The 21,232-nt window shown below is 47.9% G+C and overlaps 6 protein-coding genes across 6 annotated transcripts; 3 read left to right on the plus strand and 3 right to left on the minus strand.

Annotated features, from left to right (window-relative positions):
• Positions 1–2,393: 2,393 nt before the first annotated feature.
• Positions 2,394–5,588, minus strand: E1B28_013739 (uncharacterized protein). Its single transcript, XM_043158914.1, has 5 exons — positions 5,361–5,588; positions 5,056–5,300; positions 3,971–5,006; positions 3,758–3,915; positions 2,394–3,707 (listed from the first exon to the last, which is right to left on the minus strand). The coding sequence occupies exons 1-5, from the start codon at positions 5,419–5,421 to the stop codon at positions 2,607–2,609; spliced, it is 2,601 nt and encodes an 866-aa protein (XP_043004269.1). The 5' UTR covers positions 5,422–5,588; the 3' UTR covers positions 2,394–2,606.
• A 1,806-nt stretch (positions 5,589–7,394) lies between these two features.
• Positions 7,395–10,390, plus strand: E1B28_013740 (uncharacterized protein). The gene is made up of 5 exons (XM_043158915.1): positions 7,395–7,519; positions 7,605–7,827; positions 7,884–8,949; positions 9,004–9,161; positions 9,213–10,390. Exons 1-5 carry the CDS (start codon positions 7,467–7,469, stop codon positions 10,263–10,265), a joined length of 2,553 nt encoding a protein of 850 aa, XP_043004270.1. The 5' UTR covers positions 7,395–7,466; the 3' UTR covers positions 10,266–10,390.
• Positions 10,391–10,588: 198 nt separating this feature from the next.
• E1B28_013741 (uncharacterized protein) lies at positions 10,589–12,409 on the minus strand. The gene is made up of 8 exons (XM_043158916.1): positions 12,369–12,409; positions 12,087–12,285; positions 11,705–11,991; positions 11,405–11,628; positions 11,243–11,273; positions 10,951–11,162; positions 10,788–10,868; positions 10,589–10,723 (listed from the first exon to the last, which is right to left on the minus strand). The coding sequence occupies exons 4-8, from the start codon at positions 11,486–11,488 to the stop codon at positions 10,688–10,690; spliced, it is 444 nt and encodes a 147-aa protein (XP_043004271.1). The 5' UTR covers positions 11,489–11,628; positions 11,705–11,991; positions 12,087–12,285; positions 12,369–12,409; the 3' UTR covers positions 10,589–10,687.
• Positions 12,410–12,966: 557 nt separating this feature from the next.
• E1B28_013742 (uncharacterized protein) lies at positions 12,967–15,069 on the plus strand (the record flags this gene model as incomplete). The annotated part of the gene is made up of 6 exons (XM_043158917.1): positions 12,967–13,091; positions 13,144–13,286; positions 13,344–13,414; positions 13,482–13,776; positions 13,826–14,631; positions 14,686–15,069. The coding sequence occupies 6 exons, from the start codon at positions 12,967–12,969 to the stop codon at positions 15,067–15,069; spliced, it is 1,824 nt and encodes a 607-aa protein (XP_043004272.1).
• Positions 15,070–16,212: 1,143 nt separating this feature from the next.
• Positions 16,213–17,903, plus strand: E1B28_013743 (uncharacterized protein; the record flags this gene model as incomplete). The annotated part of the gene is made up of 6 exons (XM_043158918.1): positions 16,213–16,281; positions 16,348–16,471; positions 16,530–16,576; positions 16,630–17,057; positions 17,122–17,232; positions 17,300–17,903. 6 exons carry the CDS (start codon positions 16,213–16,215, stop codon positions 17,901–17,903), a joined length of 1,383 nt encoding a protein of 460 aa, XP_043004273.1.
• Positions 17,904–18,001: 98 nt separating this feature from the next.
• Positions 18,002–20,821, minus strand: E1B28_013744 (uncharacterized protein). The gene is made up of 9 exons (XM_043158919.1): positions 20,674–20,821; positions 19,903–20,613; positions 19,720–19,848; positions 19,535–19,664; positions 19,284–19,480; positions 19,161–19,225; positions 19,079–19,104; positions 18,933–19,019; positions 18,002–18,873 (listed from the first exon to the last, which is right to left on the minus strand). Exons 1-9 carry the CDS (start codon positions 20,785–20,787, stop codon positions 18,047–18,049), a joined length of 2,286 nt encoding a protein of 761 aa, XP_043004274.1. The 5' UTR covers positions 20,788–20,821; the 3' UTR covers positions 18,002–18,046.
• Positions 20,822–21,232: the final 411 nt, after the last annotated feature.

Genomic DNA, 21,232 nt, shown 5'->3' on the forward strand with positions numbered 1-21,232 from the left:
CATCCCCCAGAAGTGGAATTCTGGTATTGTACATTGGCAAATGTCGAGCTCTACCGCATCCACTATAATTCGAGAATAATCCTCAAGTACCTACCTAGGCACTCAATTGATACTGAGCTTGGACATTTAAATCAATCGAGTGGCTCGATCCAAATCAAGCCACATACTTTGAGGACCGACGGGCAGTTGCTAGCGGACACCGAATCGTATACTCATGGCTGCGCCGCCTACACCATGTTAGGATGTGATTCCATCAGGAAAATGGGGTCTGGCGTTGAGATGCGTTGACGCCCCGTAACCGGGTACGGAAATGTCCACGCTGTCCACGCGCGTTAACGCTCCCAACGCTCGCCAACTAAGGTTGCGTCAGTTTGGTCCACCGGTGGTAAGTTACGGGTAAGTTACGGCGAGGGTCCGGGCGGGTCAGGTAACTTACCGTAACTTACCTGTAACTAAGGTCACATGACCTCGAATTTTGTCAAATATACTTTTCCCGCGGTAGCCAAAATTTTCTTCGTGCACATCCTCTTCAACTACAATACTATTGAGCACCTAGATAGCATATAGCAAGGCCCAAGTCTTGGTTTTCATTTACTAGTGCAACCTTTTCTTCCGAAGCCCCTCTGCAGTCATAAGTCACATCCCGGATATCTGGAACTTGTCTGGATGGTCCTTGGAAGTGCTCCGTTGGAAGTTCGGAGCACAGATGCTGCGCCTGCCGACCCGCCATTGCCCTTTATGGTAAATTGAGGGATCATGTGATGCATTGGTAACTTACTTGGGGGGTCCCAGACCCGGAGGTAACTTACGGGTAACTTACTGGTAACTTACCTTGTAAGTTTGGTTTTTGGTAAGTTTCGTAGGACTGATGCAACCCTATCGCCAACGCCCCCAACATGCACCCACACGTGTTGATGTGCGTTAGCATTCGGGGACACGTGTTGAGAACTTTAGCCCAAAACGGGTTGCGCTAACGTCCGTTAGCGTTCGGGGACACGTGTTGAGAACTTCAGCCCAAAACAGGTTGCCCTGACGTCTGTTAGCATTCAGGAACTACAGTCTACACGTGTTGAGAACTTTAGCTGAAGTATTCAAGTCCACTACCTAGCTCAATTTGCATACCATCAGTAAACATACAGTACTGGCTTGTCCGGCTTTTTTCAGCTTTTTCCCCACCAAAAATACGGAAAAGCTGACAAGCCGCAATCTATGTCCCTTTTGGGACAAGTCGGTTCCGAGTGTGCACGTGCAAATAGAAGTAAATAGAATTATATGGGACTTGTAAAAGAGTAATTACGGCTTTCTTATCTATATATAGTTAAAAACGTAACGAAAAGCGTGTTGTGACTTGCCTGCCATCAAAAAAGCCGAAAAAAGCCTAAAAAAGGCGAAAAGCATTATGTCATTTTGCTGATGACACATCATGTAGTAGGACTTAGTATGGTAAAGCATTTATTTAATTGAATTTACAAGTTGGTTCTCAATCTAACGGAAGACAAAAGAGATGTACTTAAAGACTATTTTTCTTGTTATGGGCGCGGCGCTTGTTCTCGGTCATTTCGGCATCGGCTGCACAGCCGAATTGATGTAACGATAGCAGTGTATACCGACATGACCGATTTTGACACTTCTCGGTCATTCCGGCATTGGGAGTGCAGCCGCATAACAACATGTCGGGGCTGATTTATTTAAGCACACATTTCCCCGTCGCTGTCTTCCTCCCTTTCATCGTGCCCTCTCGTTCTCCTGCCCTCTTGTTATCCGTTGCCTCACTCATTTGACGATCCTTGTGAGCTTTCTTCTCTTTGTTACCTCATTCTGTATTGACTTTCCCTCAGATCACTCCTCGTTCAGAGATCCCCTCCCTTGTCCTCAAGTCCCCTCCCCTCCCCCCTCTTTCCCCTCTCCTGACAGCTGTGAGTTATTGATACACTCCTTTGGTATTGACTAGCAATTGACTCATTTTCAGCTTCTTTTTCTGTTTGGTTAAATATCGTGGATGAAGATCTGGTCACAATGCACGGTTTTGGGTGAAGGTTCACATTCAGAGGGCTGACTGGGAGTAAAGTATATGTACATCTACTAGTGTCATAGTGTAGACAAATGTTTTCAGTACTAGTACTTGATTTTTGATCAATAAATGTCTATTATTTCTATCTATCCAGTTGTGACGAAACAGCATATTTGCATATATACTGAGACAAACCCCCTCTTCATTGAGGTGCATTGGGCGAGCGTTGGGGTGCGTTGGCGCGCGTTTTTCTGTGGGCGCTCCCGGACCAAACCTTCCGGCGCGTTGAAAGCGGACGCGCATTCACACGCGTTCACCCCGCCAACGTGCCGTCACGCGCCTCCACGCCAGACCCCTTTTTCCTGATGACTCATGGCTTTCATTTGGATTCTATCGCTACATTTGCATCGAATGGGGAGGTATGAGTACACAAGGCACAGAAAATAAGTCTAAGTACAGTAATAATATCTAAAGTCATGTCATGAGGATGGGTGAACAATAACAAGAAAGCATGATCGTTGCTACAAAGTATTAGGGTATCGGTAACGGAATAGGCGGAGAATAGATAGGGTTAGATGAAGGAAAGAAATACAGGTTATGCATCATCGCGAACCACTAGACGGCGACTTCTCCGCCCCCTACTAGTACTGGCAACACCTGATGGCCTGGATCGATCCTTGTGTTGCTGAATCCTCGCACTTCGACGCACGACAACTTCCGTCTGAGGAGGATCTGAAACTCTTGACGGTCTAGAAGTGCCAGGCTGACTACGCGACTGTCGCTGCTGTGTCTGCCTGTTAGGTGGCACTGTGGATTTTCGTTGCTTCTTCTGTTGCGGTTCGGGTTCATCTTCCTCATCAACATCCATTTCTTCCTGTCCGCCAGCATCTTGAGTTAGAGATTGTGCAAGGGCCGCTCGTTCTGATTGGGTCCGCTTCTTTTGTTTTCGAGCCCCTTCGGGCTCTGCATTCTTCACGGCTTCTTGGAGACCTGGCGGAATGCCAGGTCGAATAAGTTCCGCTGGCATGTCGGAAAGTACGTCGGCGATGCGGGTAAAGCTTTCCAACATCCATGTGTGGTCGTCCAGTTTGGCTAGCTCCCTTTGATCGACTTCCTCTTTCGTCTCACCCTCCTTAAGCTTCTCGACGGCACGTAGAATACAATGGCGATCGCTGAGCTGCGTGATCCCGATTGAATTCGCGAGGATATGGTCAGTTAAATCCACGAAGGATTCCCCTGTAAGATTGTAGGCGCCGATCTTTTCAGCAACATCATCCGGGTTGTGCACGACTTTTCTAATCCACGTAGTGATGTCTGTGGTTGTCCAGCTCCGTGGATCAGAAACACGGTCCTGACTCCTTTGGCTTTTGTAAAAGTAGCAAAAAACGGCTTCAAGATCCTCTACTAACCCCCTAAACGGAAGGCATGTGAACTTGGTCTTCTCCGAAAAACGTTGCACAAGGAAGGCCAATCGTTTGTGCTGACCTCCACAATCATCCCCGTTCTTGTAGACAGCGTAATCGTAGACATCGTTGAGGAACGTGACGACTTGACTGTCAGACATGCCGTGCTGGGAGTATTGTATAGCCACCCAGCAAAGAACATGGAAAAAGGACTCGAGATCATCAAACAGAGTGTGCTGCACGGGCTGGCCTCCCAATTGTAACATTCGCGCCGATATGAATTGCCATGTTCCCTGCAACGTTCGTTATATCTCCTGCAAGAACACTGAAAACTATCGCTCACCGTTCTCTCGTTCTGCCGTGGTTCTCGAGGAATACCAGGCACGTAGACCTTGCTAAACTCCCAATCAATAAGGAGGCCGCGTCCATTGAAGATGAGAATGTTGGCATCACTGATGTCGCGGTGAAGTATGTGAAGCTTCTCGTAAGCTGTTTGATGAGCTGTAGAGTGTCCGTCAGCAGAAAGGAATCGGAAGACACAATGACCGGATCTCACCTTTTAATGCATCTCTCAGAGCTCCCACAAATTCTGCTAGGTTCGAGAACTTTGACAGAGATTTCCCGACTTCCCGAAAGGCCATATAATAATGTCGATGCCGGCGTATTGGAGGGTGATTGTTCATGTACTTGGTCTGTGTATTTTGCCATCTTCCCCGCGCGTCTCCAGAAGCAAGAAGTGTAGGAATGTGAGGAACATCGGCGTCCTTCAGCGACGCATAAATCTTCCCTTCAGGCTCAAGGTCCCATGCCAAGGTCCGCCATGTCGCCTTCAAATAGTGGATGTTAGACTTCAAGATCTCAGATCCAACAGGTTGTGGTCTATTGATCGCTTCAGTGGTCGTAACGAGGAAGCCCTTTGTGCATCTTCCACGAGGGGTGGGCAGTGCCGTGGTGACCATCTTACCGCCGTAGAACCTGTGTTCTTTCTCGCCGGTTTCGTCATGAATGGTGAACATGTAAACGAACTCCTCTTTTCCCATCTCAAGGATCTCCCTCACACGCGTAATCTCCCTCTCCTGCGTCTTTGGGTTGAGAGGAACGACACAAGGATCGTGCCCTCGCGCTTCACGATCAGCCGAGTGATATCGCCAAAGAAAGTCGACGAGGAACGTTTCGTTCCAGACATGGAAGAGTTTAGAGACCGTGGCACCGGCTCTATCCCAACGAATCAGCCTTGCGTAATGTCCAAAGATGATGACTGAAAAACAGTGCGTTCGGAACTGTCTCGCCATGAGGGCCCCAGCGTAGGTGGATATCTGGTCACGAGTGGCCTGTGCTTCGTACGTGTCGCGATCGATGTAATAATCGTCACTCAAGTCATCCTGAATTTCGAGGAACGGATCCTGCTCTTCTCGAGGCTCTAATTCGACGAGAAATTCAGTGACATCGGTCATTCGGAAGGCAGCAGTTTTGTCGTATCCTTGGATTTCTGGCTGGAAAGAGACGGAATGTTCGTACCACGAGATAGATGTTGATTGGTGGCTGGTATCCTCAAGCTGAATTGACGGACAATACTTTGCGACAGCTGTAATCTGAGAAACACGATAAGAGCGATTTTGAAAAGAAAACGGACTCACTCACCAAGGGTTGGTATCTCGTAGTCTCAAAATGACCTCGCTTGCAACCGGTGTTCCTCACATATCCCGTGATAGCTTTCTTCACTGCTTGCTTGGAAGCAGTGGAAAAACTAGGCATGCGTTTGTTCGATCCTGTCAGGAACTTATCCAAGAATTCCTGCGGAGGGATAGCCTTGGACCATCGGTTGTCCATGCAGCATCCTATTTCTCGAAACACTTTGTCGTGAACGTTAATCTTCAAGTCTAAGCCTAGGGTTTGGTCGATGAGTATCATAGTCAGTTTACTGCGCGAGGAGTAAAGGGATGAACCTGACTGAGGAGAGGAGCAACTAAACGACGCGGGGGAGTCGATACCGCCATGTTTCTTCATTTTGAGAGAAGGTTAGCAAGGACTTTATAGGATTTGCGAAGGAGGAAACAAAAGAAGACGCGACGACAACGTGACCTTACACGCGTAATCTTTTGCCTGTAACCGTATTGCAACTACGCGAGTCAAACCAAAATAAAAACTAATCGCCGACTCCCCTCACACATGGGGCACCTATTCAGTCAAACCGAACCTGGTTCAAGCTTCAGATCTGGAATGTCAGTAAGAAAGTCATCACAATCGGTTAATCTTGGAATCTTCGATACGTGGCAGATCCATCCATCACAGGAATGTCAGTGCCTCGCTTCAATGTCAGTAGCCATTCCTTTGGAGAGTCCCGACGATCTAGGCATGCCTGAAAGAGTTCAACTAGTGCCGAGTTAGGTATTCGGCATATGAGGCGATACGAAACTTTGTCTATCCCCACTGCGGAGCGAGCCCCATGATTTTTCAGCTTCTTCTTCAGCCACGTCACTTCACCATCCGTAATATCACGACTCCAATACTGTTTCTGGTAACAATCGATCGTTACGGAGGGCATGCCAGACGCAAAATCATCATACATGTTGGGTCAAAATGGGCAGGTGGAGGAATGGGGGGATTCAGTCTAGTCTCAAACACCCCCTTGATTTGGTCCGCTGTCACCTTGTTTGGTCGTGATTTGCTATCCGACCACTCCCCTTCCAGAACTGCGCACCCGTTGTGGCTGAGAGTAGGCTACGAAGATCTTCCCATTGGCGTGTACGCTCGGCCACACGGTTTCTATGTGCCGACGGTTTGCGATAACATGTGGTTTACCGTCGTGGAAACGTGTTGTCAAAAAGATCCCACGCCACTACCTTTTAGAGTAGGGCTAGAGATTCGCCTCTTGTTTGGATGTTCTGAACCGAACCAATTCACCTCAATATACCCACGAAAATAGGGCGAGGATTCAGCATCGGAAGATTCAAGAATCAATCCGGATCACCAAGTAGAGGGCGGAGAAGGTCGCCGTCTGGCACCTCGCAATGATTCCGAATAATCTGTATTCTCTTCCTTTATCTAACGGTTCTAACCCCGTCTATTCTTCGTCTATTTCGTGATGGATACCCTGATACTTTGTAGCAACGCTCACTGTGCTTTCTCACCTATCCTCAGGGCTTTGGATGGTGCTACATTCAGACTCCTGGACTTGTGTACTCGTACCTCCCCTTCGATAGAAACGTAGCAATAGAAATTCTAGTTCCAAATCGAAATAGTCACAGGATCGGCATTTGTGTACAGGGTTTGTGTACATGCCGACTCCAGAAGTTGTTGTCCGTATTCTAGATCGTGCCACTCGATTGATTGAACGGTCCAACTAGTATCGATTGAGTGTCCAGGTGTACTTATTTTCCCAAACCACGATTGAAAGCTCTAGCGGACATGATAGGATGCGAAGTAATATTCAGGAAGTGGAAAGCCGAACGTTGACACGTTGAGATCTGAGAGAGTCTCATAAGTTCAACAGGAAGCTGACTGAGAAGAGGAGCAACCAAATGACGCGGAGGAGTCGATTCCGCCATGGTTCTTCAGTTTAAGAGAACGTTAGCATGAGGACTTTATAGGATTTGCGAAAGATAAGGGTGGAAGGAGGAAGGAAGACGGAAACACAAGACGCGACTACAACGTGAGGGCCGTACTTGCGTATCGGGCACGATTCCCAGGCTCTTTTGCCTATAAACGTGGCCGTGGCAGGATTCCAGGCTCTTCCACAAAAATTATGACACAATAAAATATACTAAATGTGGCGGCGCAGTGGCTGTTATTATTGACTAAATTTGAACTTAGAATACACGTACTTCCTAGTTTATTAAAAAAGACGGATAGTGGGTGGTGAATTCAAATTCATGGCTCGCTACCAAACTGGGAAGAATTGTGGTAATCCATTTGTTTGAGAACTGCCGCATTTAGGCAAGAATGCGCAATCTGTCGTGCACGGTCACGTTATAGCTACGCGTCTCCTTTGTCTCCTTCTTCCATCAGGTTTTGCAAATCCTATAAATTCCTCGTTCAAGTCTTCTTCTCAAATGCACCGACATGCAGTCTCTGCCCCTACGCTTGGGGACTCCTCCTCTTACGAGTCAGCGTCCCACTTTTGCTCTGCCACAATTGCAAACAGCTAATATCCATAATACCCACGACACACCTACACGACGTGATTTTAGATATCGACATGGAGCCGCAAATCCAAACCATTCATTGATATTCCGTGCAATAGGCGAGACTATGGATAACAGATGGTCTCATGGCCTTCTTCCAGCGGATTTCCTCCGGACATTCCTCCCCAAAGAGCGGGAAGGAATGCCACCGTTCACGGAGGCACGCAAGGATAGAATAAAGAATGTATTCACTGAGAATAAATCTGAGAGGCAGAGGTATAACCCTTTGGTCAGTCAGATCTATCATTCATATTTGCCATACTCTGACTTCAGTGTATGGAAAAGATTTTGGCGCTGGAAGACTACTGCCCAAATCTCCAGCTCACCAACACCGACTATCATCCAGAGACGATCAAATGGGACCACCACTCAGTCGGTTTGGACCCCGACATCACTGGTTACGACAAGCAGAATTTACCTCCGAAAGGGACCGTGACAAGTATGGCCCTGGCAGAGGTCATCATCGAACTCAAAACCAAGCAGTTTCATGATCCCTGTATCAAAGACCTCGCTGCTACAGTCTCTTCACTGCATTACTCCGACCACGATACCCAAGAAGCGGTCAAGACTCGCGACCAGATATCCACCTACGCCGGCGCTGTCATGTCGTCACAGTTTCGAACACACTTTTTCTCAGTAATCATAATGGGAGAATATGCTAGGCTTATCCGGTGGGACAGAGCAGGGGCTACGATTACCCAGAGATTCCATGTATGGGACGAGCCTCACCTCGTCCAGTTCCTTTGGCGTTATGACTCGGCTGACCGTGAAGCTCGTGGTCATGACCCGTGTGTCGAACGGCTGAAAGAGTCTCAGCCTGGCCAGAGGACGCGTATCAACAAAGTACGGAGTATTCTGCATATGAGTTATCCAGAGCCGGTTTATCAGTTCAAGATCAACGACGAGAATCAGGAAGGGAAAGTGCACATCTTCCTTGGGGGCAAGATCGTGAACCAGACTCCTCCCACTCCCCGTGGACGTTGTACTCGTGGGTTCCTTGTAACCACTCCGGAAGCAGCCGATGGCTGCCTGTCTGCCTCGACGTCGGATGGACACCCCGTCTACTATTTGAAATCAACATGGCGGATATTCACAAACTTGTTGGAGACCGAGGGTCGTACCTATAAAAAGCTCCAAGCTGCCAGGGTACCCTACATTCCTACTCTTATCGCATCGGGTGATGCGCGAGGAAACTGGCAGGAAACATTCACCGACCCAAAATGGTTCAAGGAATACCCACCAGTGCGCCAACACCATAACTATTACGCCGTCTTCAAGGAGGTTGGGTCTTCCCTACTCAAGTTCAAGTCTCAAGCGGAGTTCCTCAATGCTATGAGGGACGCATTGGAAGGTGAAATCGATTTCATCATCCTTTGAAACGAACATACTGACGAAAGTCTTGCAGCCCATCGAGTAGCCTACTGTGACGCGCGAATATTGCATCGTGACATCAGTGCAGGAAACATTCTCATCTATAAAGGCCGCGGTCTTCTTATCGATTGGGAGTTCAGCAAACCCGTCACCCTTCATGGTGATCCAATCCCGCGCCAAAGTGAACGAACGGTACGTCCAGTCCAGCCGATTTTTCTGGCGATCATGAACCAAAAGTGATAGGGAACATGGCAATTCATATCTGCGCGCATTTTGATGGCGGGAGGCAAAATCATCACGCACACCTTGACTGACGATCTCGAATCGTTCTTCCATGTCCTGTGTTGGGTTGCGCTACAATGTACTGAGCACGCCTTGTCCACTTCAGCCACGGTCGCATTCTTGCAGAATGTTTACGATTACTCGTTTTGTTCCAATGGAGACGATCAAGGCGGTGAAAATAAGTATCTCGCCATCATCGGAAAGACGCTTTCCACGAAGGTCGAATTCACCTCTCGTCCACTTGCGCGTTTGGTTGGGGAACTCGAGGCCGCTTTTTGTACATGGTACCAAAACAACGACCAGAAGGGGGGTTCTGTCACTGATCCGCGGAGCTGGGGAAAAGAGGATGTACTTACATGGTTCAAGGCGAAGGTCATGCAGGACTCGGATGTCCTCGAAAAAATCACAGCCAATAATCTCACAGGGGAATCTCTTGTCGACCTTGACGAGCATCTTCTTGACTCTATGGGAATCACGGATTCTGGAGTACAATGGATAGTCATAGATGCTGTTGAACAATTGAAGAAGACTACTAATGCTGTCGTTCCGCACGAGCCAGCTAAGCTCGACGACCATCGTTGGATGTTGGACAGATTCTCCCAATTTACCGGTGCCCTCAAAATAGTGCCACAGCGATATAACCCCCCTGCCTTGACCAGGTCTAGTCTTCAAGAAGCTGTTAGGAACACAGCGCCTGAGAATGCTCGCAAGGAGAAGAAGAGGAAGATGCAAGGGGAACTACAGTCTCAGCGAGCATCCCAGAAAGATGCTGCTACAGAACTGCCGGGAATGGTTGTCGGTGAAGAAGCACAATCGGAACCAGCACAGAAGAAACTACGAAAGGCCAAAGCCCCAGACCAATCGAGCCGAATACGCGAAGGGATTTCTGAATCGTCAGATCTATCTCAGACTGAAGCTGTCGTGCGTCGTAGTGCGAGGATTCAGCATCGGAAGAATCGATCCGGATCACCAAGTAGAGGGCGGAGAAGATCACCGTCCGGCACCTCGCGATGATTCATAACCTGTATTTTTTCCCTCTATCTAACCCCATATATTCTTCGTCTATTCCGTGATGTATATATATACCCTGATACTTTGTAGCAACGCTCATGCTTTCTCACCTATCCTCTAGATGGTACTACATTCAGACTTGTTTTCCTGGACTTGTAACTCGTACCTCCCCTTCGATAGAAATGTAGCGGTAGAAACTCTAGTTCCAAATCATAACAGGAACAGATCGCATCCTGACAGGGGCATGCGCGTACAAGGTTTGTGTACATGCTGAATCTAGAAGTTATTGTCCGTATTCTGACTTTGACCACGCCCCGGGTGCATGATAAACTTATACCCCTTCTCAAGTGACTATAGATTGGTACAATTATGGACTACGTATGCGACTGTGGAATAACATCCTTAACTGCCACCGGCTTCGAGGCTCAAGAGTCGAAACAACCGCCGACCATAGGCCCAGCCTACAAAAATCATACGGTCAGTTGATCAGGTCAACCACGAAGCGTCACTTTTGTTAACACTCACTGAAGTCTGCACAAGGTTCCCGGAGCAGCACCAAGACCCGGACGTAGTCGATGAGACGTAGCAAACGTACGAAAATTGGACCTAACGAGGAAAATTTTAGTTATCGTTCATGCGCAAGGGGGAGGCCCGACGTGTAGAAGAGTCGACAGAGACTTGGACATACCCAGCTAACCGACGAGCAAGAGTAGCGGGTTCCAGGGCCTCTTCCGGTGGAGCCGTTATAGGCGTAGCTGCAGCTCGCCCGAGCCTCGAGGTCTTTTTCAACGAGTTCGGACGGGTTTGCGGAGGGTGCAGCGCCAACACTGAGGGCAAGACAGGCAGTGGCGATCAGTGAAGAAACGGCGGAGAATTTCATAGTTAAAAGTCTGAGTTGTTCTGGGTTATGAGTTAGGAGAGATTGAGAGTCGCTCTGAGGATGAGTATCGTTGGGTGTAGGCCTTTTATACGATACTCACTGCTGTAGAAGGTACCAAGTTTGCCAAGGTCCTGTGTAGAGGAACAAAAACTGAGTGGTATGGTAGAATGACCGCTTTATGGTCGCAAAGCGGCAAGCTAAGTTGACATCTATAAAGTCAGACTCGGATCATGATTAAGAAGCCAGGAACTAACCTACTTACGCTCGCTTGCTTATTCGGAGTGCGAGTGGATTTCCTGTAGGGAATGCTGCGATTCCAGTTTCTTGTCTTGAAGGTGAGGCTCATGATCGATGATCAGTGGCCGGGCAGAAGCCTCAGTGCTTGCCAATCGCAGTATATTTTTTTTGAGCTACGGCCAAGAAATATGATGGGTGTGCCTGCTTATCTCTTCCCCTTGTTAGACGAATCGGAAGGCGCTTCTAGAGCTAGAATCATACAAAAGTTACTCTGATTGAATTGACGAAGAGCATGGCAAAAAAAGAAACTCAGCCAAGAACCCACCAACGCCATCATTTCGCCCTCACTCTGACACATTTGACTGATAACTTGGCGGCTTTGAAGAGTTTTCTACTTCAGTTATTGCCGGGAAGCACGTAGTTTGATTTGATCTTGATGCCTATTGGGAAGTAACTGGGAGATGCCAGGGTCCGGCAGCAGGAACCAAGCAGGAACATCCTGGTAGTGAGCTTGGCTTACGACCAAAGCTCCCAGATTTCAAAAACGTTGAAGATCGACTCGCGATACGGAATCCAGAAAATCCAGTTCCACCGTGCCGCATGGGAGAAAATCTAATTTTGAACGAAAAACAAACAATGTCCCGCCGTTAGCTAACTGAACGCGGGTATGGGGTAGCACGAAGCCATCGAGAACAAACTTCACTTGCCGGGCGGGAAAGCTGTGGGCAAAACCCTGGTTACCAAGGATGGTCAGTGATTATGCCCGCAGGAGAGCTTTGGACATCAGCGAGCAGGGTAAAAGTCTCGAAATTGACAAGCAGGTTAAGAGGACGCCAAAATCCGATTAGTCGGGCAAAATTTGAACCAGATTTTTGCATGGTTCATCGAATCGGAAGAGCCTACTATCTTCGAGGGAGAAAGCCATAGGAAGACAAGGAGTATAATCAAAGAGTCAAATTAAAGTCTGACATAGCACGAGAGCCACAAACCATTTCGTGCTACACTTGAAGATGAACATGATGAGAGTTAGGTCCAGACTCATGAGAATGGCGGCGGCTGGAAAATTTGATGACTTTCCCACGACCAAACTCAACGCCCCGGCCGGGATTATTAGTATTATACTTAACGTTGACGCCCAGTATACACACTCCTTTCTGCTCTGCTCTCACGGGCTCTCACTTCAAGAACTCAGACGTGCACCTTATACTCATCTGGACTAAACCAGACATCACGGTTTTTGTACGTGCGTGAGTGATCGGACTTTTGAGCCGTTTCAATACCTTTCTGCCGATGTGACCTGCCGGCTATTGTATGAAAACTGTCTTCCCTCCCCATCGTGCGGCATCGCTGACCAACCTCAACTTCTGCTATTTTCCCTCTTTGTCCTGCTGCCTCGAACGAAGCTAATATCTCTTGATTTATTGGGCTTCCGATACTAGACGAATACGTCCCTCGCATCTGGACCCGTGATTTCGGTTCACATTCGGGAATAACGGGGTTCATACACCGAAAACCGAAACCATGTTTTCGGGTTCACGATCTCACAACAATGTCAAGCGTAGGCGACACAACTCTCTCAGTTCCATCATGTCGTCTCCAAGTCCTCAAGATGAACTTACAACGACGGTTTTCGACGCCATACAGTCGTTACCTACACAACGCAAGGCCAACTTTCTCTTAGATACGGCTTTGGCTTTGATTGATGAGGGGCAGTGAGTGGTGTGTTGGCTTTTGCTGGTGATCTTTATTCATTGTTTGGCTTAGATACGGAGACCAAGTTGAGACGTTCCTCGAGGTATACCTCAAGACGCCGAATCTAGATAAGGCGGATGTTGCGAGAGCGTTGTTGGCGAGAGGAAATGCGCGAAAAGACAGTGGGGAGAGGTTGATTGCGAAAGCCAAACTTGGTACGTGTTCGCCCCAGATCAATAGACTGCCCTGCATTAAAAGATGGAATACCAAAGACTTCCAAGCAGTCATCAAACTAGACCCTTCAAATCGAGAAGTACAATCTTACCTCCGTCGGGATAAACTTGTGCGTAAATACCAGATCCTACTTCAGGGTTCCATTGTTCACGAAAACGCAAAATAATCAAAAACAGATACACTTCATAAATGAACCGGCATCTCAGAGAACTCCAGCAGAAGTTTGGCAACGGATAGCTCAGCATATTCCGAGATATCATCTTCGAACATGGCTTTTTGTTTCCGCATTCCATCGAGAGATAGCTATGAAGAAGATATTCCGGACAATCGATCTCTATTTCGGGGAGGATAACGATAGGGGGCTTGATATTTTGGACCGAGCTAAGGCAGATTCCAAATTCGCCGGTTTAGTGAAGAGCTTGAGGTTACACTGGTCAATTGAAGAGGGGGATATGTTAGATCTGATGATCCGTGCGTACAACTTCCTTCGTTCGGTACATCCCTTATTCCTTTCTGCTAGGAACGTTCCGAACCGCTCTGTCCGTTTTTAGGTCCCTCAAAGATTTCGAATGGATCGGTTATCCAGAACTACGCGCAGACATTGTCCAATCCATCTTGTCCACCCACTCAGATTTACACCGTTTAGGTCTCATAGGCTGGCACTTTGACGCCGTTGGTGTCTCCAAATTTCGAAATCTACGTAAATTTACGCTTAGAGCGGAAGACGACGATGGGTTTGCGGATATGGAAGAGATTCGGACGGTGTTGGACGTTAACGCTGCTACTCTAAAACACCTCATCCTCGGCGCCTACCTCGCACGAAATCATTCGTGGGATAGTGCGTTCCAAAGCCCTACGATCAGTAAACTTACCCATCTCGATCTCGTGGATACGAGGATTTCGCATATTGTTCTTGCGAGGATTGCTCATGCACATAATCTTCAGTCGCTCACACTGCATGGGACGTTTGACGAGCCGTCATCAGCGTCTGTAGTCTTTGGTTCCGACCACATCATCGACGGTGCTCATTCCTTCCTCCCTCATCTCGAATCTTTCCGATTCGTTATGGTCGGTCATGACGATGAGGTGGGGTTGTATCATAGTGTGACGCAGTTCCTGATGAAAAGGAAGAAATTGAGGAGGTTGGATTTGGGCAGTTGTCCTTGGGAGTTGGTTCTGGGGATTTTACCTGACCTTCTCGGGCTCCGGGTGTTGGGAGTAAGGATTGCAAATCTCAATGTGGGGGCGGTGAATAATCTGGTTAGGGCAATACCGAAGCAGATGGTTGCGTTGAACCTCTCAACTGCGATTAGTGAGAAACCCATGGTGAGCTTTTTCACTATTCCCTATTCCCCCGTAATAATGCTTACTGGTTTACAGAACGAATACGCGCCGTTGTTTACCTGCTTCTATAATCTCTCGTTCTTACACCTCCAATGTTCCTCGACCCACCGTCCTAAAACGAACCTCATCCAATCCGAAAAGGATTTCCAGGTTCAGAGTGAGCTCTGGCATGCATCCGCTCGCAGTATCGCATGCGTAGTGCCTTCATTGGATTTTATCGGGTGGCATAAGGAACATTACGTCGTTGTGAGAGGCGATACGGAGGCACTTCATCCGTTGTCTTTGAGCGTTGAGTTAAAGGAACTTCCGTCACGGAGAAGACTGGATTGTGCGAAAGGTGTGGATTTGGGGACTGAGGATGCGGCGTGGTTGGAGAGGAAGGATGTGCCGATTGATTATGAGGTGCCTGTATTGGAATAAAGAGAATTTTATTCGAGGTCGCTTTTTTCCTTCTTATTCTTCATCTGCATTTGTATAATAGGTGTACATTTTTTATGGAATAAACCTGCAGTAGCGTTGACTCATCGGTATACTATTTATGAGTGTTTGGATTTTTATGGTTTTTACCACTACTCCGACTTCCTACTCGCGCTCATGAGTTCTTCTCTATCCTCTATCACTCATATGAAGGGAAAGTTATCTCTGACCGGTGCTACACGTGTTTTTACTGTGCTGGTGCGATAAATGTTGCCAAAATACATGGTGCGTGTGTTTTTCACCTGCAAATCAGGACCGCAGCGTTGACGCAATTTCCGTCCTTCGTTTGTCTAGTCTCTGCCTCTAACGGAGACTGTAGGAGACTCCTTGCTGAAGCAAATTGCAAGCCCAGAAGTGACGAGGAATCTCTTTCGACGGATCAAGTGCAAATATACCAAGAAAAGCTGCTTCGTCACGTCAGTGGACTTTCCTACTTTCCATCTTCACGATGAAATTTACTCTTCAGTTATCCCTGTCTTAACACTCCGTGTCGACACTAATATTCATACCCTGACCATCTTCACGTTTTTCTACGTACTAACCAAAGCTGACTATTTTCCTCCTTTAACAGGTGAATTGCCTTGAGGCGCGAATGGTCTTGTAGGAGGTATGTTACTGGTTCATCCTTGCACTCCCAGCAACTTGTTATGCCCTCGTTTTGCGGTGATGAGATTCTTTTTCATTTTTCAGTTATCCCTGGCTTAATGGCTTGTGTCGGGACTTTTCTTCATTTTCTGCCCTACTGTTCATTCTTCCGCTACTTGATTACTGGTGGTTAACACGCCCCCTCTTTGCCTAGATTCTACCAAGCGGACATTCGAAGCATACTGTCGAACCTTTCGTCGAGATGAGGTTCCTCCCACTTGGATTTATTGACAATGCGCCTGTTGTGAACACGGAGGTTGGTGGCTATTCCTTATTCAAATCCCTTCTGCCAATAGGATGAGACTTTTTCATTCAGTTATCCCTGTCTTAACACCCGTGTCGAGACTTTTCTTTACGCTTCTGATTCTTTATTATCCACTGTCCTTCTTGATCATTGCTCACCATTCATCCCAAAATAGCAGAGTCGGAATTCGGACCCGGATGAATATCGGCGCGCCTGACCACGTCAATGGGCAAGCGGGCCCCGAACTCAGTTCCCTTTCAGATAGCGTACGAAAAAATTCCACTATATAAGGGAGGATGGGCAGAGCGTGTGCTTATACCGTGGAATCCTAGAGTATGGTCAATATCTCGTTGTATTGGGTCGGCGCAGCCCTTCTCTCAGCCCTCTATGCTTCGGCAGCTGTGGAGGCACTCACACCCGATCCAGCAAACGGTCGTTGGGTTGACACTTGGGCGTGTGCGTACTGTTCTGTGCTTCAATCAGTCATATTTGTTACTTACTGTTTGGATTATAGCGATGCCACAGCTGACGGAAACATCCAATTTACCTCCCTCGCCATTTGTAAGTCCCTCAGTACATCCCATGACCATGGCTAATCAACTGTTCAACTTTAGATCCAGTTTAGGAACACCACAGTCCGGCAAACAATCCGTGTCTCTACAGGCGCGAAACAGATTCGTATTCGTCTCTCCAATGCATTTGGAACAATCAACCTCCCTATTACCTCTGCCACCATTGCTTTCCCTCTCAATGGCACAGCTGGCGCGAGTGCCATACAGACTAGCTCTTTACAAACTCTGACTTTCAGTGGAAACACGTCTGTCGTCATACCCAACGGAGCCCTTGCAGTGACTGACCCAATTGCGTTCGCGGTGCAGCCAGAGACGATGGTCACGGTTACAGTTTACCTTGAACAAGGGCAACAATCGAGTGATATTACTTCTCACCCTGGAAGTCGGACGACTTCTTGGCTTGTTAACGGAAACCACGTCGGTGCGGCAGATTTGAGAGATTTGTCGGGGTTGACGAGTGTTGAACATTGGTGCGTGTAGTCCCCGCCGTCTTTCTTATTCCTTTTACTGAATTCACTACGTATTCGAATATAGGTACTTTTTGAGTGCTGTTGAAGCATGGTCACCTAAAGCTGTCAAGGCTCTCGTGATCATTGGCGATAGTATCACGGATGGACGAGGAAGCACCACGAATGGGAACGATAGGTATGTAAGCTTCCCATTTCATGGTAGTTTTTCGACACTTCGCCTGACCGCATATCTCACTACTTAGATGGCCGGACCAACTCCTTACACGCACCCAATCCAATCCTACAACCAAAAACATCATCACCATCATAAACCAAGCAGCCGGCGGGAACCGTATCCTCGCAGACGGCCTAGGACCCAACGTCTTCGGGCGTATTGAACGGGACGTTCTATCCCATTCTGGCGTCGCGTATGCCATGATCTTCGAAGGCGTCAACGACATCGGCACTGCTAGCCCTACAACCATAAACACAGTACCTGACCTCCTCATCCAAGCCTTTCGACAGATCTCAGTCCGAGTACACGCGTTGGGTATTCCATTCTTTGGAGCGACGATTACGCCGTTCTTTGGGAACACCTATTATACACCCCAGAATGAGGCGGCTAGGAAACGTGTTAATGAGTGGATAAGAAGTCATAGTGGGAGTGGTGGGGTGTTTGATGCTCTTATTGATTTTGACGCGGCTGTTAGGGATAATTCGGTTGGGGGCAATGTGGAAAGGATCAATCCTACATTTGACAGTGGGGATGGTTTACATCTTAATCCTGCTGGGTATAAAGCCATGGCTGAGACGTTTGATTTGACATTGTTTGACAAATTTGCGTCTGGCGTTATCGGTTTCCAGTAAGGGAGACATCATCCTTGGGATTGTCAAGAAAACATTGTATACCATTCGTGAAGTTGTAGTTGAAATAACGATATTTTGTACCCCCAATTACATTTCGCATGTCGGTCAACAAATTAAATAAGCGTCCGCTATGGCCCAAGAACTTAAACTTGTGAAAGCGGTTCATACCCTCCTCTACTACTTCCAGGCATCCGAAGATTAAGCCCGCCCATATTAAGCCCCATAAACATCCCCTTCCGACTCGCCTTCCTAGAATGCCCATCCCACTCCCCAATCTCATCCCTCTCCCTCCTTTTCTTCGCTTCCACGAACCCTTCCATGGGCACATCATACAACTTATCGTACTCAACACCCAACTCCTTTCCAGCCGTCCAAAAATCCTTGCAATTCCCCCACATCCCCATATCAAACGGATTAGCAGCCGTACTTGCCCTCGTCAGTTGGTTCACGCCTTTCCCCTTCGTGAACCTATCAAATCCGAGAAGGTTCATCAAAAATCCTCCACCTCCACAGAAACTACGGTGGGTATGTTTTCCTCCTCCTGGCGTTGAAGGCGTGCTATCTCCTCCCATGAGTGCAGCATCTTCAGAATCGGCTCGGCTAAGGTGACCTCTGGCACCACCATGAGCGTGATGATGACCCATCTGGCCTTGCATGCTTGACCCTCCGCGACCACCCATAAACCCATAACGACCAAGATTGACGACTTCAAATGTTGTCATCTGCTTAACGACCTGCCAGTATTGTGAGCCGAGGAGGACGATGGTCCACGAAAGCTGGACGGTAGCCCATAATGCGACGACCACCAGGAAAGTGTCATGTTGTGTGACGAGGCAGAGATCCGTTGGTAGGAAGCAGGAAGGTGAGATGTTGGGATTGACGGTGGGAGAGGGGGAAGATGATGTTGAGTCACCTCCAGGCGTTGAAGGAGTTGTGGAGGTTCCGGTGAAGATAGGTAAACCAGCGAAATCTGTGGATTTGGTTGTCTCTTGTTAGCAGAAGTCAGGGTATGTGTTGATATGGACTCACATTGCCATGTCAGGTAATCGAATAACACTATACCTATAACCAGCATGTTGACGAACAGAACGAATTGACGGTGGTTGTTGACTCCCACTACAGGTCGGAAGATATCGGTACCATAGCGAGAAAACACCGTGACGACATAAACTTACCGCAATTCCATACCCACGGGCAATGGCTATTGCAAGAGGAATGAGATCAGCGGTATCATCTAGCAGATAATAACAAACCCACTGGTCATGGCGAGCTACACATTTATCACAAATTCGACAATGTTTCGAACGGAGCGGTTTACGTGCCTGCAAAAACCGATATCGAATGAGGTCTCGAAGAAACGGAAGGAAGATGTCGACATACCATGCATTGTATACAGAACGTTTGTCCGTTCAATCGTCCTTCACTTGCTAAATCTTCGATTATGCTCTTCAATTCTCCATCACTGGCGGGTTTGGGGCAGGTTCCCGGGTCGAGCATCACGGCTCGGCAAAAATTGTAAACGCAGAGCCCAGTGACGATGGCAAAAGTAAGATTTGTGAACGGGTGAGATTGCGTAGCTGTGGAGTGAAAATTAGAACTGTTGGGTACATGCGATATGGAAGCGGAAGAACCTTGTAGAAGTCTGGTGAACCAGCAGAACAGAACCCATGCTATGGAACCAATTATGATGCCGGCAAAGTAAGGGGTATTGTTGACGCTGTCGGTGTATGTTGCACTATTAAGAAGAACTCGCGTAACGACCTACGGGTTGTTGGTTCGTTTGTCAGAGATCGAATGAAGCAGTCAGGAGGCTCACATGGTGCATGCCAAAGAATTCAGCCGCAGCAAGCAGTATCCCAGTATACCAAGGAAGAATCGTGAGGGTCGTAAAAATGAGATAGAAGAATAATGTGGGCATGACAAATATCGCGATCTTCGTATTGCGCTAGACAGCTTCAATCAGTTGCATGAAAGTGAAAATATGGGTGATAAAACCCACATCACTCAAGGGTTTCGATTTCTTGACACCATATTCATTCATTCCGCCCTCTTCAAGTGCCCTCTTCCAAGCTCCAAGACTCTTCAATTCCACCGCCATATCTCTTGCGGTCCGATTTTCCCCATCTTTTGCCGTCAGATCTGCACCTTCTTCCACTAAGCGCCTTATGCAAACCCGGTTTGCACGCACCACCGCCCAATGTAGTGGAGTTAATCCAGAATCGTCGTGAGTGAGAGGGCTAGCGCCGTGTTTGAGTAGAAGGTCTACCGAGAGTGCGTCTCCTTGATATGCCGCCCACATGAGACTCGTATGACCTTGCGTGTCCCGAGAATCGACATTAACTGGCTGATGCAGAAGATATAGCAAAGGCATAACGCTGGAAGAATGAGTAACGAGATGAAGCGAGTTGTAGCCTTGAGAATCGGTAATCGTCGGGTCGGCACCATGAGCGATGAGAAGTTGAATTATATAGAGGTACCCGTTACGGGCAGCCCATTGTAAAGGAGTTGCGACGAGGTCACCGCCGAGCGCGTCAACTTCTGCACCCTGCTCAAGCAGATATCGACACGTAGCAACCTGAGCGTTGATTGCAGCCCAGTGCAGAGGGGTAATGTTCTGCTCGTCGGGGTCAGTCGCTTTGGCTTGTCCAGATTCTATTAGCTGTCGGATGAGAACAACGTCTCCTCGCTGCGCTGCAACGAAGATGTTGACCTATAGAGAGATACTTGAGTAGAAACCCTGATGGCCTGCAAAATTTTACCAGTATCTTACCTCAGATTGATTTACGGTTTGCTCCTGAGAAAAAGCAGCCATAGCGGAATCTTGGCTGAGAACAGAGGCCGAAGGCTCTGCCTTTTTGTTGACTATCCCTATGGGATCCTCCATTATTATGAGCGGTGGTGGGGGAAGATGTTGAAAGATAAATGTCGTCTTTACACTAGGGCTATGTCTGTCACAGCTTAATCTTAATTTGGTAAGTACACGTGAATCGTGTGGCTGTTCGGCCTTGGTCTTCCCATCCATCGTTTCGTGTTCAGCGCCTCGCCCAAGCCTCTGCTTCCCAATTTCGAAGAATGAGAACTGTATCCGGGAAGGAATGAATTCCAAACCTTACTTCTCAGCGGCTTTTCGCTTCTGAGAACACGTCACAGTTGGCACAACATCTCAGACTAAGCTCCAGGTACGCTCCTAAAAATCTGCATTCTTTGCCACGGTCTTGATATCCGTCACAGAAACTATTCCATTCGTTATATCATAAATGGTCGATAGAACCAGAACTGCACGAGCTTCGGGTATCGCAAACCATCAGTTCACGATTGGTGGGTATACA

The sequence above is a fragment of the Marasmius oreades genome, chromosome 9 (assembly GCF_018924745.1).
Source record: "Marasmius oreades isolate 03SP1 chromosome 9, whole genome shotgun sequence".
NCBI lineage: Eukaryota > Fungi > Basidiomycota > Agaricomycetes > Agaricales > Marasmiaceae > Marasmius > Marasmius oreades.